At 50.5% G+C, this 17,763-nt stretch overlaps 1 protein-coding gene across 1 annotated transcript in view; it reads right to left on the bottom strand.

The window, feature by feature from the left end:
* The window catches only part of TMEM244 (transmembrane protein 244), a 147,897-nt gene extending 131,692 nt beyond the window's left edge, over positions 1–16,205 (bottom strand). The window contains exon 1 of the mRNA XM_078773378.1: positions 16,082–16,205. Within this exon, the coding sequence (XP_078629504.1) occupies positions 16,082–16,120 (39 nt within the window). The 5' untranslated portion in view covers positions 16,121–16,205. The remainder of the gene's footprint in view (positions 1–16,081) is intronic.
* Between the last annotated feature and the right edge of the window lie 1,558 nt (positions 16,206–17,763).

Genomic DNA, 17,763 nt, shown 5'->3' with positions numbered 1-17,763 from the left:
GCTACCAGACAACGGGACCTGCTGCTGCATATGGAAAACACTGAAGCTCTTATTAAGTACTTCTTTGCTCACGACCACCTGAACTACGCACGTTTGCTCCCTTTGTACCTGTCAACAATGCAGCAAACAGAACAAGTTTTTCCAGATGTCTGGGCAGAACTCCTGAAAGGAAATTTCTGTGTGACGAAGGGGATTGCTGCATTCACTTCAATAGGTCCAGATCACGGAATTGAGCAGGAGAACCGCAAACTCAAGGTCATTGGAGGCATTACTGGAATAACCCAAATTGAGAAAGCTCTAGACCGTTTCTTCCTGATTGCACCTGACTTGTCTAATCTAGTAGAGGAGTTTCAAAGAGAATATGGCATGGAAGGTGCTGATACCAGAGACCAACACCACGAGATCACAGGGGGAAAGTCCACCCGAGTAATGAGAAATTCCGCTAGATTGACAGAGGTATTTGTTGTTCATGGAGACCCATTCGTAACCGATGAGAGTGACCTGTGTAACCTTCTTACCAAGAAAGCAATTGATGAAAAGGTAACAAAGGACATAGTAGCCCGCGATGCCATCGGACAACAGTTGTTCCAGACATTTGTCAAAGAACGCCTTACAGAAGGAAAACTTTCAGTGTGGGATCCAATGAAGAGAAAGAACATAGGCACTTTCAAAAGTGCCAACACAGTGAAGAAAGTGAAAGCAGGTGACAAACTCATTAAAGTCAAAGAAGAACGAGGACTCCTACAGAGGTTTATAGTAGCATCAAGAAGCCGTCCAGACCTTGATCTAAAGGACTGTATTGGGAAGTATGAATTTGGAATTGTTCCACGTGCCCTTTTCGCTTCGGATGGGTCACTTCTCCTAGCATATGACAAGGCTAAGGTCCTTCATCATCTTGAAGCGCTAGTTACTAAGGAGCAACCTAGCCCAACAGAAGCCACAAGCGATCCAGCTAATGCCATACCGAGTGTTTCTGGCGACCAAGTATTGAGTGAAAACTCCCAAACTGAAGTACCACCCCAAGCCGAGGCGCCTGAAGTACAAGAAGCGCAGCCTGAGCAAGAAGCTTCAACTGACATGTCCGACATGTCTGAGAAATTTAAAGTTGTAGTCATAGATGGCATGGCCCTCGTTAACTCCATCTCCAAGACAGACAAAATGAAAACATGCAGTGATTTTGCCATGTCATTTCTTGAAAAGCTTATCAGGATTGCAGCTAACTACGACGAAGTAAGACTGGTATTTGACAGATACGTCGAAAGTTCTCTGAAAGAGCAAATGAGAAAAAAGAGAACAAAGGGAAACTCGACCTACTATCACATCCAAGATAGTACACTGATCCAGAATATTTCCTTGAAGGACTTCCTTTCAAGTGTCAAAACCAAGGCAGAACTTGTAGAGTATTTAGCTGCAAAGACTCTGGATCACAGCAACAGCTCTGCCAACAAATTGAAGAAGTTCATGGTAACCTTCGGCACTGAGACAAAAGGCAATGTAAGTGTGCCTGATGAATTGGTAAAACACGGTCATGAAGAAGCGGATACGTTACTCTTGCTCCATGCCCTAACAGTTAACGGCGATGTAGAACTTGTAATAGACTCTCCAGATACCGATGTCTTCTTGCTGATGATCCACATGTATCCACAGCTACCTGCTGAGACATATTTCCTTACCGGAAAAGGAAAACTGAATAGGAAAATTGCAGTCAAACCTATCTTTGAAAAGTTAGGAGTTAACCGCGCCTCAGCTATTCTCGGGTTTCATTCTTTCACAGGATCAGATATGTGTGGCAGGTTCGCCGGCAGGACAAAGGACTGGTGTATGAAGGTGTTCATGTCCTGCGATGATATGATACTGGATTCACTTGCTTCACTTGGCAAATCTGCTGCTACACCCTCTCCAAACGCAATTGACCAACTGGAAAGGTTCGTTTGCTTGTTGTACAGATCCAAAACACACACCAAAGTAAATGCACTACGATGGTTCTAGTACTCAAATCGACAGGCCGAGGGAGAGAGTCTGCCTCCAACCTCTGGATCATTGACACCACACATTCTGCGAGCACATTATATTGCAATGATATGGATGCAGGCATGCGAAAGTCAACCGTCCCTTCCTTCTCCCACTGACTACGGATGGAAGTCAGAGGAAAATAGATTTCTTCCGGTGATGTGTTTGAACCCTCCAGCACCAGAGGCCGTGACTAAGCTGGTAAAATGTGGCTGCAAATCAGGATGCAAAGGAAACTCCTGTAGTTGCCGCAGCAATAAACTCCCATGCACAGAGGTCTGTAGCTGTTTGAACTACGGCTGTAGCAACAATGAACAATCAGCTCAGAACATTGTGGGAGATGAACACGAGGACTTGTAAGGTAAAACGGATGATTGTGACAGGAATATTTAAATATGGTCAAACAGGAAATTACATTACGCTATCATTGTTATAGCAATGTGGACCTTTGTGTAAAACAGTGGTAGCCATATTGGATTTTCTCACTATTTCTCACTATGGCTGCCATCCACCGTTTTCAACGAATCAGTAACATATTTCCCCAACGGCTAAGCATTGCTTGTGCGGGTATTACCACCAAATGGACCTTTTCCATCATTCACAATTTGTGTTATCAAGAACATTAAGTTTTTGTACTGTGGTTATTTAAGAAGTGGCGGCCATCTTGGATTTTTCCACCATTTTGAATTTGACTGCCATATTGAAATTAATTGTTGTTGAACTCCTTGGTATTGAAATTATTGGTATTATCATTAATTTGGACCTCATACTGTGTTCAGAATACCAGTTTTAATGGAATTTATATATTTTGGCGGCCATCTTGGATTTGACACCCTTAATCCGTTTAAAAAAATTAACAACCTATTTTTTCGAACATGTGACACCCCAAAGACAAGGAATCAAGTGGAATTTTGCTTTTAACAAAAAAAAAACACGAAATGACATAACAGCCTACACTAATTTCCCAGCCAAACTCTCCATCTGTGGGTAAAGCAGTTCACAAGCGTGGGGTGCACGCCCTCTCATTTCGCTGCTATAGTGAATATGTGCTCCGTGCTCTGTTTGAACAGGAGGGGCGGGGTCGCCCGGGAGAGGCAAGCCCAGGGCGCGCCACGAAGGGCGGGGCTGTTCAGCCCCATGCCCAAATAAGGAAACAAGCCCGTGGCTCGCCACGAGGGGCGTGCCGTCGGCGCCATGCCCAAATAAGGAGACAAGCCCGGGGGATTACCATACAAGGTCACGAAACAGAGCACGGGGGGACGGGGGGGGAGGGCGGTACCGAAACCGAGGGGGGCCCAAATAAGGAGACAAGCCCGGGGGATTACCATACAAGGTCACGAAACAGAGCACGGGGGGACGGGGGGGGAGGGCGGTACCGAAACCGAGGGGGGCGTGTCACACCCGCGCTGAAGGTATGAGAGAAGGATGCGACGATCGCGGGGACAAGCTACACGAGGGATACGGCAGATGAGTCCAGGTGCGTAAGAGGGTTGGCAGTCCACCGGGAGAGAGTTCAGAGTTGCACCGGAGTTGCGTGAGAGATACGAAAAGCCTTTGACAAAGAGCCGCTTCAACCAGCCCCGTTTCAACCAGCCGAGTGACCCTGCCGGCGTGCGCTGTAAAGCCGAATACAAGGAGCTGCCGGCTCCTCGCTTAGCGCCCGGAGTGGACCCGCTCGCTGTGCCCTGTGATCCCACCTGCTCATCCCTCCAAACGATTCCTACCCTTCCATCCATTTGCGTACGTGAGTTTGTTTTGTTCGTGCTGTCCTGGGTAGGTAATTAAGTCTGTATAAGCTAGTAATTTTCACTGTGTCACCTGCGTTTTCATGTCACCTGGAAAAAAATCGTGACTGCTCTTTTTGCTTATGTGTGTGTAAATAATAAACCCCGTTACTCTTCTGTACGTCTTCTTCTTCCTCTTTGCATTCGTCGTCTTAGTCTTTTCCCCATTGAATATCTGTGGCGCGATACGGCCAACGTTTGGGTGAATCGGGTTTAGTCGGGGAACAACTGTTCGGCCGCGGCGCCTCCGCTCGGCAAACAACATCCTTAACCGCGGACCGTAACAATATATATTGTTACGGTCCGCGGATTAGATGTTACTTTTACCGAGCGGAGGTAACCGCGGCCGAACAGTTGTTCCCCGACTAAACCCGATTTACCCAAACATTGGCCGTATCGCGCCACCGCTATTCAATGAGGGAAAAGACTAAGACGACGGATGTGAAGAAAAGGAAGACGAAGGCAAAGAAAGGTTTGAAATACGATTACTATTTATTACTATTTACAGGCTCAAAGTAACCAAGGAGAAGGAAAGATAATAAAATAATATACAGAAGCTTTTAGAGACACAGGGAAAATACTAGCTTACCTAACAGGCTTAATTAATACCCAGGACAGAACAAACGAAGACACAGACTCACGCGGGGAATTGCAGAGTGGATTGGCTGGAAGGAGGAATGTTCAGCTCGGACCACAAGCTGGAAGGCTTGGGCAGGGCGCACAGCAAGCCGGGCCTCGTCAGGCTGGGAGCGAGCAGGGCGACGGCGGCACGCGTATCTCGCTGCACGCGGCCGGGGCTGGTTGTCGCTCCACGTCTCGGGCTCTTTTGGGTCCTCCCCTTCTTTCTCCCAAATCGTCTGACGCGCCTTTCTCTCCTTGCGCACTTGTCTCTCTGAAGGTCGTCTCTTTTCAGACTCAGAACTCATCTGCTTGGGGAACGTCCCGCAGCGGGTTATATATGCCCCGCCTCTCAACCTTTGCGAACCTCCTTGATCTTTCTTGCCACACCCTCTCGAAGTCCAACCCCTTGTTTGTGGTTGGTTGAGTGGGGCTTACTCACTCCTCCCCTCTCTGACAAGGTGGGGACCCGCCTTTCCTCCACAACCCTGCCTCGTGGCCAATGGCGGCTTTGGAGGGGATGTAATTGCCAATCGAGGCTTGGCAATGACGAAAGGGGGAAATGGAGGTTTTTGGGGAATGGGAATGAAGGGAATCTATTCTTTCACTTGGTGCAATGGAGTGTCATTCTAATGGAAGACAAGGCCTTACTCTAAATCACATAATAAGATATAAGCTACTGAACAAAGGTTTTATCGTGTCCTGCAATGTGGTGTTTATGGAATTAACTACCGAGACGCCCTTTTTTATCTTTACACAACTCTGGAGGCAGGAGGGGCCATATCCAACAATGTTACACAACAATTTTCAATACAATACAATAAAAAAATTGCCATCCTCATATCCGCAACACTGCACCCTCCTCCTCTTAGGCACGTCCCGGGCCTACAACTTTTATTTAGTGTGACACGTAGGTGTAGTTCCCTCTACTTTTAACCTGACCCTGAGTGCGACAGTTTTAAAACATAAATAAATATGTCCCGCTGCTCCATTGCACCCTGCCTAACAGACTCACGCCCACAGCTAACCGAATTGCGGAATGGTCTTCAAACTACACACTGACGGTGGGGAGCATTATTTACAATTGACGCTACTTTTATTTACAAAATGTAACCCAGGACCTGTAATTGTTCTTTCTGAGGGGGGGGGGGGGGGAGACAGTCTGCTCTGCATCGACACACCATGAAAGCACCCAAAAACGCACCAATACACCCCCAAGCACCAATCGGTGCAGTCACCATTGTTCAATGAAAATAAAAACAACAACCCCTAACCCTGCAGGTGATCTCTTGCTCTTCGGCTCCCTCTGCTGGCTATTATTATTTCTTCCAGTTGTTGTCATTTTCTTTGCTGGCGGCCTATTTGCAATAAAACTTGCCCAAATGTGTCCATTTTATTTATTTTATTTATGGCCCACAGGGCTGACTAGTGTGGTTCACCTGTGGGGCATCGGTGCCCTGTGGCCAAGGTCCGCCAGCAAGATTTCAGGCCTTCATGGCTGGTTCCAGCAGAGAGGCCATGCCCCAACCCATGGGGTCCATACATGGTGCTCGGCCACAGGCATGTGGTCCATAATGTGGTGCATCGATGCAGACAGCTGGTTCTGGGAGTTCCGGGCGCACAATGGCGGACTCACGCACGCTCCCCTCGGCGCACAGGTCATGTGAGAGACAAAAGAGGATAAAGACAGATGAGCGAGGGGTAAGGTCACAAGGGTACACATCAATAAGGCAATGCAAGGTGAAATGTGTACGGAGGGCGAAGTGAGAAAGCTCGTCCCTACCGTACGTCACCCCCCTGTCACCTACACTACCCTTGCCCTTACTCCATATGTACAAAAATCTACACATTTACAAATTCGTCACTACTGTCACATCTCCCCATATTTCCCTTACACCAAATTCGTCACCACAATCCCTCTAACCAAAATTTGCTATCACCCAATTCATCACCCATCCTCATAAGGAGGAAGAGATGGAACAACAAAGCACAATGTCACACCCACGTCATGATGCGTCTCACAATCCAAAACATTTGCATCAATAAAATAACAAAAACCACCTGGCATGGTGTGGAGGTACCTGTCACCTCAGGTGAGTGGATGCAGATGGTGCGAGGAGACTTCAATCCTAACTATCCTCTAAATGACTTTAACACTCTTTACTCTACCCGGGGTCTCTCCCTGCCAATCCATTGGCCAACTTACACAATGGGTTCTAAAAACCAATTCCCATTGACCAAACTGTGGTGCTTCTCAATTTGGGGTCTCACTCCCCCGATTCATCTCCCGGTGCCCGTGCACAATTTCTGGGCTGTGACGTGTAGCTCTCCCAGCAGGTCTACCCACCTGCACACCTCCACCACTGTAGTTGCCACCCGAGCTTACCTAGCTCCTCACCCTAACCTAACTAACTGGGGAAGGCCCCTCCTGGCTCTGTCACCCCTTGGTGCCCTCTGGCACTGGGCTACCCGGGTCCGTCCTCCGGATCCTCGGGCCCCATCCACAACAACTCTACCAGCTCCCAGAGCCCACCTGCGGCCTCACCTGGCCGACATCCTCACAGTGGTGGAGTGCCCAAACCGACTACACACACTAACAGGCTACACGCCCAGCCATTTCCACAACACTAATGCACCCATCCAAACACCATTCTTTCACTCGCACCACAGATGCCAATATCCAACCACAATTTACCTATACCCTCTACCTAACCGTTACACTACCCGCCTCGGGTATTCGTGATGGGGGTCCACTCTTCCCCCATTCACACCTCCGCACCATCCACTCCACTCCATAGTTTCCACCATACTCACTCCACGACCATCCATTCCAATACCCCATATATTCCACACTCCATGTATTCCACACTCCATGTATTCCACACAACCATTCTCCATACACCTGTTGTTGCACACCTGTGCAATCGCACCTGGTGCCCTCTGCACCCTCCTCCTCTTCCTGGACCATTTGGTCAGCACAACTCACATCACTATCACTCACTCATACACTGCTCCATCCACCTGTTCAGTTGCACACCTGTGCAATCACACCTGTTCAATCCTCAAACACACGGCATCATCTCATCTAACTACTCCCCTCTGAAACTTGCGCTTCCCAGTCGCCCCTTTAAACTATTGCGCTCCCACGTCATTATCATCCAAACTAATCTACCTGCGTCCCCACTACAGGTATCATTGTCACTAACTAATCTTAACGTTACTTAATGTCATCTCTCTAGATCCCTACACACGATATATCCTAACCCACCCGGGCTAGTTTTCACTGCCATAAACCCCATAAATCTCGTGCTCCTTTGCCCCCCCGTGATTGTGAGAGATGGCAAGGTTGCCATCCCACCACATCGGGGCATTTCCCACTACCATCCCCCCAGTCCTCTGACGCTACGAGCCCCCGTCGCAAGAGGTACTGGGTCCTGCCTCGGCATCTAGAGCCGAGGCGATCCATGAGGGCGCCTGCTCGCCGGCATAAGGTCTTATCCGGTTGGCATGGACGATCCGAGGGGGGGCCCGTGGCCCCATTTTGATCTTAATGACCACGTCACAGATTTGCGACAGGACGACTCCCGGGCCTTGCCAGGGGGAGGTGAGTTTTGGGCACCTGCCCTTCCGCCTCCGGGGATTAAACAACCAAATCTTCATCCCCGGAGCGTATTGACTCCCCTGGCTCCGGTCGTCGTACCTGCGCTTCATCTTGGCCCCCGCCAGATGGAGCTGGCGGCGGGCGAAGGCATGGACCCGCTCCATGCCTTCCTCCAAGTGACGTGCGTAACCCTCCCTCGGCGGTGTATCCGTGGTGTCTGGCACGGGACCGCATAGCAAGTCGGCGGGAGCCCGTAACTCCCGCCCATACATAAGCAACGCTGGACTGCATGCGGTGGCCCCGTGCTGGCTAGTTCGGTAGGCCATCAACAGGTACGGGAGATGTTCGTCCCAGTCATCCTGACGGGTGGTGGTGAACAATGCCAGTTGTTGGATCAATGTTCGATTGAACCTTTCCACCATCCCGTCAGATTGTGGCCGCAAGGGCGTGTTTCTGGTTTTCCGAATTGACAGGAGTCTGCACACATCTTTTAATAATTGACTCTCAAAATTTCGTCCCTGATCAGTGTGCAGCTCCTGTAGAATCCCGTGCCGACATACAAATCCTTCTACGAAGGCCTGCGCCACAACCCCGGCTTCTTGGTTGGGGAGGGCGTAGGCCTCCGGCCACTTGGTGAAATAGTCCATTACAATGAGGATATACTTATTACCTTGGCGGGTGCGGGGCAGCGGTCCTAGAATATCCATAGCCACCTGCTCAAGGGGGGCCCCCACCTGATGTAATTGAAGGGGGGGCCCTCATCCTCCGTGCTGGTCCCTTTTTGGCAGAACAGGCGTCGCATCTCCGACACCAGTCCTGTATGTCGCGCCCCATATTCACCCAATAGAACCTCCGGCGGACCCGAGATATTGGCTTTGTTCTGCCCAAATGGCCGCCGGAGCGGGTACCATGCACCTGTTGTAAGATGACGTTCTTGAATTTGTCTGGGACTATCACCAGCCAGGAAGTTCTATCAGAGGGAACCTCCACCCACTTGCGATATAAGATGTTGCCTTTCAACTCCAGGGTCTGCCACTGAGCCCAATACGCCTTTGTTTGCGCCCCGAGGGGGGTGACTTCTTCCCCCTTTGGTCTTTGCCCCAATTTGACCCAATTGAACACCGGCCCCAGGACAGGATCCTCCTGCTGGGCCGTGCTCCAAGCCAAATTTCCAAATTCCTCGTCCGCGGTTAGTGGCAAAATTGGCCCTCTCACCCGGGTTGCCCGGACGACGAGAATCGGGGCAGAATCGCCCAATTGTTCCCTCTCCTCGTGTCTCGCACAAAATTTGCAGTTTTCCCCCAGACAAGGACGCCGAGAGAGTGCGTCCGCATTACCATGGGCCTTCCCGGCCCTATGGGTCACATTTAAATCGTACCGCTGCAACTTTTCCAACCACCTTGCAATTTGGCCCTCCGCTTCCTTGAACCGAAGGAGCCATTGCAGGGAGGAATGGTCAGTTCGAACCGAAAATTTCCGCCCGTAATGGTTCATGGCAGCCAGCATAGCCAATAACTCTTTGCGAGTGACACAATAATTTCGCTCGGGCCTACTTAAGGCCCGACTATAGTAACCAATCACTCTCTCCACGCCCTCCTGTGTCTGAGACAAAACTGCGCCCAATCCTTCCTGGCTCGCATCCGTGTCCAGGGTAAATGTCCCGTTACTAGTGGGGTAAGCGAGAAGGGGTGCGGATGTTAGACACCCCTTCAATTTTTGGAAGGCCTCGTGGCACTCCCGCGTCCAATTAAATTGCGTCCCCTTCTCCGTAAGCCGGTGGAGGGGACGGGCCAACTCCGCAAATCTCGCCACAAAGCGCCGGTAGTAGGAGCAGAGTCCCAAAAATCCCCGCACCTCCTTGATGGTACGTGGTGCGGGCCACTCCTCTACCGCTTTAATTTTGTCTGGGTCCGTTTTTACCCCCTCGCAGCCGATCACGTGACCTAGATAGGCCACCTCTCTTGCAAACAAAGTGCACTTACTCGGGTTCAGCTTTAACCCTGCCTGTCTGAGGCACCCGAACACCTGGTCCAAATTAGCTAACGCCTGGGGGAAGGTCTTGGCATGTACCAGGACGTCATCCAGGTATACCAGGCATGATTGCCATGGCATGCCGCCTAGCACATGCTCCATTAATCTCTCAAAGGTGGCGGGGGCGTTACACAAACCAAACGGCATCACAGTGAACTGATACAGCCCCTTACCTGTGGAAAATGCCGTTTTCTCCTTCCTGTCCGATCCATCTCCACCTGCCAATACCCACTCTTGAGGTCCAAAGTTGTGAACCAATTTGAGCCCGCAACGGCATCGAGGGTGTCATCAATCCTTGGCAGGGGATATGAGTCCTTGAGTGTCACGTTGTTTAGCTGGCGATAGTCCACGCAGAACCGCGTGGTCCCATCTTTCTTTTTGACCAGCACAACAGGTGACATCCAGGGACTTCCCGAGGGCTCGATCACGCCTGCGTCGAGCATCTTTTCAACCTGCTCGTCCGCTTCCGCCCTCTTGCTCCAAGGGAGCCGTCGGGCGGCCTGACGAATAGGCCGGGCCTCACCGGTGTGGATCTGATGTTTCACCAGGCCCGTACGTCCAATATCCTCGGTGGACAAGGAGAAGAGGTCCAAATGGGACCCAACTAGTTTGTGTAAGGACTCCCTCTGGGTCCCTCCCAACTCTATGCTACTCCGATTTACCATCTCGCAAATGGGATCGGGCCAATTCCTAGAACTTATTGAAGGCTCCCCCTGGGGCCGGCTCGGCTGGATGTTCTCGCCCCTCACTGACGCGACTTCTCTAACTGGGGTGCAGCCAGCTATCTTCGTGCCCCTTACCATAGTGCGTGGTTCTGTGCTAATATTAATTACTCGGACGGCCACTACCGGCCCGTCCGTTTTTACAAGGGTGCGGCCCACGATTAAACCAGGTATGGATCGCGCTACCACCGGTTCGACCAGGCCGCAGGATTCCTGCCATGTCGGGCGGGCTGACCATCGGGCCGGCACTATGGCCTCGGCCCCCGGAGGGATGGTCACGGCCTCAGGAGCCTCCAGCTCCACCCTCTCGGCCGTGCTCACCCCCTCCAACGGTAGCTCTTCCACCCCCCATTGCAGGATCCCCCGGCCCAAGTCGATTTTACAACCGCCGGCAGTCAACAAATCCAACCCTATTAAGCACGGGTCGCACACCTCCGCCACCCAAACCTCTATCTCTTGCTTTACCGATCCCAACTTGAGGGTCACAAAACCACGCCCTATGATCGGAGCCGTTGCACCGGTAGCCAGCTGCAAGCTATGATTTTCCAGACGCTGGATTTTACCCCAGCCGTCTGCACTCGAATTGAGGACCACGGGGCTGATGATCGTGGCGCTGGCTCCCGTGTCCACCACGGCGTCTACCCCCACGCCGGCAATTTTGCACCGAATTGTCAAACTACCCGTTCCAATTTAGCCACAATGAATAACCTGTCGCGTCAACGAGGGCTTCTCCCCATCCCCTACTGCCGAACACCGCCCTGCATGCCCGGCACGTTCTAGTTTCCCGGGCCCTGGCGGGGGGGTGTCTGAGGTCGGCTAGGCCGATCGATACGGGGCGGAGTTGAGGGCATCGGTTGGCGGGGAACATCCCGGCGCGGAGCTCGACACTCCCACGCACGGTGACCCATCCGAGCACAATTATAGCACCTCACCTGGTAAGGTGCTTGCCTCCGGTATTTCAAATTCCCCCCCTTGTATGTCCGAATTGGGGTACTCTGTCGGGGACTACCGGGGGCCACCACTGGAGCCGCCTGCCATGGTCCAGGTCCCGCTAGACGCCGATCCACCAGCCTCCGAACCATGCTCTCCAGGTCAGGGCCCCCGTCGGGGCCCGGCCCCCTGGGGGGGGCGACCCCCATCACGGGCCCTACCTGACGCACCGCCACTGCGTGGCGCTCGCCTCCCCGGGCCAGGGGCCTCGCTGCTTCCCAACAGGCCGCAGCGTCGGCCGCCTGACTCATGGTCTGCGGGCGCCACATGGCGAGCTGTTGTCGGAGCTCCAGATCCGGGAGGGCCTGGATAAAGTGATCCAGCGCCAGGCTTTCCTGGGAACTCGCTGCCATGTCCGCGTGTGCAATCCCTACCGCGCGGCGAATATCGTGAGCAAGTTCCCCGATGGTCTCCTGGGGCTTGCGTTTACGCTGCGCAAGTTGAGCTTTAACAAGCTCGCTTTGCTGCTCGATACCGAAATGATTAATTAAAGCCGCACTGAGAGCTGACAGGGTGAGAGCACCCGGTGGTAAAGCTGTCAGCACCTCCGCCGCCGCACCGCGCAGCGCCCCTACCAGGTGTACTCCACCTTCGTCCGGACTCCAACCATTGCCTCGGCACACGTACTCAAACTGCGCCAGGTACGCCCTCAGATCACTCTTGCCGTCATACGGCGCGAGTGGTACCTTGTGGGCGCCCGAAGGCCGGACCCCGCGCGTCACTCCTGGCGGGATCAACGCGGGACCAAACCGTTCGGGCTCCCACAGTGCGCTATTCCCTGGGGGCTCCCGCGCATCCCCCGTCCCTCCAAACACTACCCCTCCTGGTGTCGATGCCTGGGTCGCCCTTCCGCAACCCGCTACCCACTCCATACCCGCACACCCTTGCTCACCAGCACCCCCCTCACTCCCCACAGCCAGACCTCCTTGCACACCTCCTCTTTCCATACTCTCCGGACCAGTCATACATCTCACCATTGGTCCCTCACGAACACCCGGGTCTACACCACCCCCCAAGCCGACTGAATCTCCCCTCACACCATATACATTTCCTCGTATATCGCCACTCACCTCGGTACCTCGTCGTCGCACCTCCTCTGCCACCTGCAAACTCTTTATTTGGTTAGTGAGCACATATTCATGATTTGAACACAGACCTTGCACATACTCCATCACTTCCTCCCTTATCTACTTTTTAGTTTCCCTTCGTCTCTTCTTAATTTCACTCACCCCTTCTTCCACCTCCTCTAATTTTTCCTTTACCTCCTTCATCTCCCGGTGCGCCCCTCTATTTCTTCCTCCAACGCCACTTTAACCGTTTCTATGTGCGTCCTCACCTCTCGGTCCTTCGTCTCCATTACTTCTGTCACCTCTTCCAACCTCTTCGTCAACCCCTCATGTACCATCTGACATTCCTTCTATGTCACTATTAATTCATTTTTAATGTCTTTTTGTGTCGCTTTTAACCCCCCAATTATTGCAGTGTTCTTTTCCACTTGGTCCACGAGTTCCTTTTGTCCCACTGTCAGCTGTTCTACTCCCCTCGTCAGACCCTCTATTCCCCCCTGTAACCTAGCCGTATTATTCCCCACCTCTTTCTCCATACGCTTCTCACCTCGCTTTACCTCCTCGCGTACCCCCGAGACCTCCTCGCCGTATCTCCTCCTTCATCTCCTCCATCTCTTTTGTAGATGCCACCCTCATCTGTCCCAATTCATCCCTCTGAGCATCCAATTTACCTTCTAACCCGATTTTCACCTCCTCTATCTGGTTCCCCATCCGTTTGATTTCCCGGGTGGATTGCTCCCCTACTTCCCGCAATTTGTCGTCCATTGTGTTTTCTAACCCCCTTAACCCATTTTTCACCCCCTCTATCTGATTCTCCTGGGCAGCCATTCTATTTTCCACCCCCGTTAACCCATTTTTCACCCCTTCTATCCCATTGTCTAACCCCTCAAATTTCTTGTCTAATCCCTCAAATTTACTGTCTATCTTCCCAATTTGGGCACTGGTACCCCTCGCTTCGTCCCTCATTGCCCCCATTTGGCCCCCCAATCGCTCACTATCAGCCCTCAATCCCACAAGTTGGTTTCCCATTCCTACAATTTGGTTTCCCAAGTCATTCCTCAGGTCTTCACTTGTCTGGACCATGAGCGCCCTTATTTGTATCATAAAGAGGTCCAAATTCACCGGTGCTGCGGGCGCGGCTGCCCCAACCACGTGCGCGAGGACGCCATTTTGCGCGCCTGACACCTCCTCAACCACCTCCTCATTGCTCTCCTCCATTTCCTCCCTGTGGTCCTGAGTTACCCCTAACCCCTCTTCTAGCTCACCCACCTGCATCCGATCACCTTGACTAGCCATGGCGCGATTTCAACATTCAGGTTTTTCTTTAAACCAAATTTCAGCAGCTTGTAATTTTGAGCGCGTTAAGCGCGCTTCGGGTCCGTTCCCGCTCCCGACACCAATTGTTACGGACCGCGGATAAGATGTTGTTTTGCCGAGCGGATGGCACCGCGGCCGAACAGTTACCCCGACTAACCCGATTCCTGGACGTTGGCCGAAATCGCGCCACAGGTATTCAATTTGGAAACCTCTAAAGCGACCGAATGTAAAGAGGAAGAAGAAGAAGACGTACAGAAGAGTAACAGGATTTATTATTTACACGCTCAAAGTAACCAAGGAGAAGGAAGGATAATAAAATAATATACAGAAGAATCAGAGACACAGTGCAATTATTAGCTTACCTACAGTCTTAATTATTACCCAGGGACAGAACAAACAAAGACAGACTCACGCGGGGAATGATGATAGGAATGGCAGGAGGTGGATGGCTGGAGGGGGAGGAAGGTTCAGCTGGACCCGCAGCATGGTCGGGTCGGGGATTAGCAGCCGCCGCCCTTTCTCGATCGGTGCGTTTAACAGCCGCCGTTTCTCTTCCGATCGGCGCGTTTAGCAGCCGCCGTTCCTTCGCGGCCCTGCTCAAAAACTGCCGTCAAGGCCCCCAAGCTGCTGTGGCTGAAGCTGCTGTGGCTGCTGCTGCTGTGGCTGAAGCTGCTGTGACTGAACTTGCGGTGGCTGGAGCTGCTCTTTTAGGGATCCCTTACTCAACTCTTCTCGTACTCAACTCAACTCTTCTTGTACTCAGTCCAATCCTTCTCGTACTCAGTCCAACCCTTCTCGTACTCAGTCCAACCACAACTCTCTTTCACGAGCCTCGATTCAGTATACAAAAAAAAAAAAAAAAAAAAAAAACTCCGCACATCCCCCTTTTGGTCCAACCACACCTGTCTGCACGTCTCCCTTTTGGTCCAACCACAACTCTCTGCACTTCTCCCTTTTGGTCCAACCACACCTCTCTGCACGTCTCCCTTTTGGTCCAACCACACTCGGCTCTTGCGCGCGCGCTTATATAGCGCCTCAGGCGATCAAGCTGCCGGCCTTCAGGACACGCCCCTCGGTGAGCTCGCTTCGGCCCTGGTTGGTCGCGCGGGCTCCCGATCCCGCCCTTAGAGGAGGCGTTGGCAAGGCCACGCCTTGTTCCCGGCGCTGGGCCGACTCCTCCCACCTTCGGCTCCGAGATTACCTCGTGGCTAATGGAGTCTTGGGATGAAACAAACCACAGCTGTAGCAACCCTAACAAACCGCCCAGTGCAGTTGGCAATTGAGGCTTTGAGGGAATGCAGTTGGCAATGGTTGGAAGGGGAATGTGAAGGGAATCTACTCTTATTTCACTTGGTGCAATGGAGTGTCAAATTAATGGAAGACAAATCCTTAGCCTAATACACAGAATAAGGAAATAACTGTCAACAAGGGGGGAAATCTATGATTGGCTAACGTGAGTGCTTATGAACTAATTACGGGACGCACTTTGACCTTTTTTCATAACTGGAGCAAGGAGGGCGATATTTTTACAACAATTTACACAACAAAAAAAAAAAAACATTATCATATCCACAATATATATATATATATATATATATATATATATATATATACATACATCAGTCACTATGCGACCTTCATATCATCAGTGGAGAACCGCCCGCAAGGTGTCCCATACAGCTGCTGCTGCACCTTGCTGGGAGCGATAAGCACCGCCTGCCACGCGGCAACGTTATCTCTGGTATCCACTCATCATATGGAGTCGACCTGTGTGTGTATATATATATATATATATATATATATATATATATATATATATATATATATATATATATATATATATATATACACACACACATACACGTGTATGTATGCATCGATTGCTTTGCTACTGCACCTAAATTGCGATTGAACTTTGAAGTAATCTTAAAATGCACCCACCTTTTTTGGTACAACTTTCCATTTGGATTCTGTTGCCATTCACGCACGCGTGCTTTTGCGGTTTTTCAGGGTGTGCGCTGTGCGGCTGCACGGACGTCTTGCAGTTGCAGACGGTCTATATATAGACGTATGTGATTGGGGAGCGGTTTATTGGAACGTAGGATATCTCAGTCGTTTTACATTGCAGCGCCTATCATGCAATACGCTTCATAACGCGAGAATATGGAATTAAGTATTCACGACGGTCGTGACGTCATCATGCGATATTTGCTTGGGTGGGTGGAAGCAAACGCACGCGCTTTTTACTGTATTGTGTGGTTTCAACACAGTTTTTCGTGTTTTCCTGTTTGCTTTGTAGTTCTTCTCCTTCACTACCGTCACCTTGACCTCGCCTCGGTGTGCATTTCGCTGGGCGGGAGAATGTAGCGGACTTTTGAACTTAGGCGGTGTATTTTTCAAATGAGTGTCCTCACGACGTATTTTTATTACAAATAACTGCATCTCTCTCTCTCTTGCGAATAACTAGGTCACACATATTTTCTGTATCAGGTAATAGCAAGCCAGTTTAAATTATAAACTTTGTCGACTGACGTTCTTACCGGTGCTTCATTGATGAATTAAACCAGACAAAGATAACAAGTAAACGAAAAAACATGTTTTAGGGCTACACACTTTTATTTTTAAAAAGTTTTAAACCTAAATTTTTTTAAATTACATTTTGATAAATGAAAATGTACCAGAAAAGGACAGTGGGCCACATTCCAGCTCTTTAGGACGTATGGAACCTAGAAAATGAACAGCTCAAATATTTGAAACGGGACAAACAAAGTTCAGATTAAGTTAAATAAAAGTGTGCAAAAAGAAAAGATCCGCCTCATCACAGCGAAGCGAAAATAACGCCCAAGGAAAATGTGGCGAACGAGCCGTAGTTTAGTGGGCGCGAGTTGAATTTCATGTGGAAAATTGTAAAGGCTTATTATACGAACTAGAATTATAAGCAATAATTCACTCCGATTATTTGAAAAGATGATTGATTTTTACTCAGATGATTTAGGAGAGAGCAATGGCGGGGTCCGACATCCGGGAACTTTGTCGCCCCATAATGCAATGTCCGCTTAGCAACGAACTAGAAGGGGCAAACAAAGGGAAAAGACGCGTCTTGCGTGCACTTGCTGTGTACATGAGTTACACGTGTTACGTTCGCAGGTTACATGTATATTTTCTTTGGATATTTCTGTAATTGCAGCCATGGTCAAAAGTTGCTGTATCTTCAATTGCACGAACAACTAGAACGCCACTCAGTAGAGCGCATAATTCCGCCGTGGGTGGCCGCTGCTGAGCCCTGTCTTCCAATGGAAAAAATCCTTCAAAAAATTCCTGTATCCGGAATAATATCCTGAGCTTCACCAAAAACTATTCAATTCTTCCTTATACCAGGGACAATCATCCCACAAACGTTCATCCAAATCCGTTCAGAACTTTTCCAGATATCTTGTTCACAAACACACGAACATACGAACACACACACACACACACACACACACACACACACACACACACACACACACACACACACACACACACACACACAACCACACACACACACACACACACACCCACGATCGAATGCATACTCCCTAGCGGGAGTAATAAAGCAAAACAGTCAGAACTTTCATTTTATT

This window comes from Myxine glutinosa, chromosome 2, assembly GCF_964187855.1.
Source record: "Myxine glutinosa chromosome 2, kmMyxGlut1.1, whole genome shotgun sequence".
Lineage (NCBI taxonomy): Eukaryota > Metazoa > Chordata > Myxini > Myxiniformes > Myxinidae > Myxine > Myxine glutinosa.
This window is presented reverse-complemented; position numbering and strand designations above follow the sequence as displayed.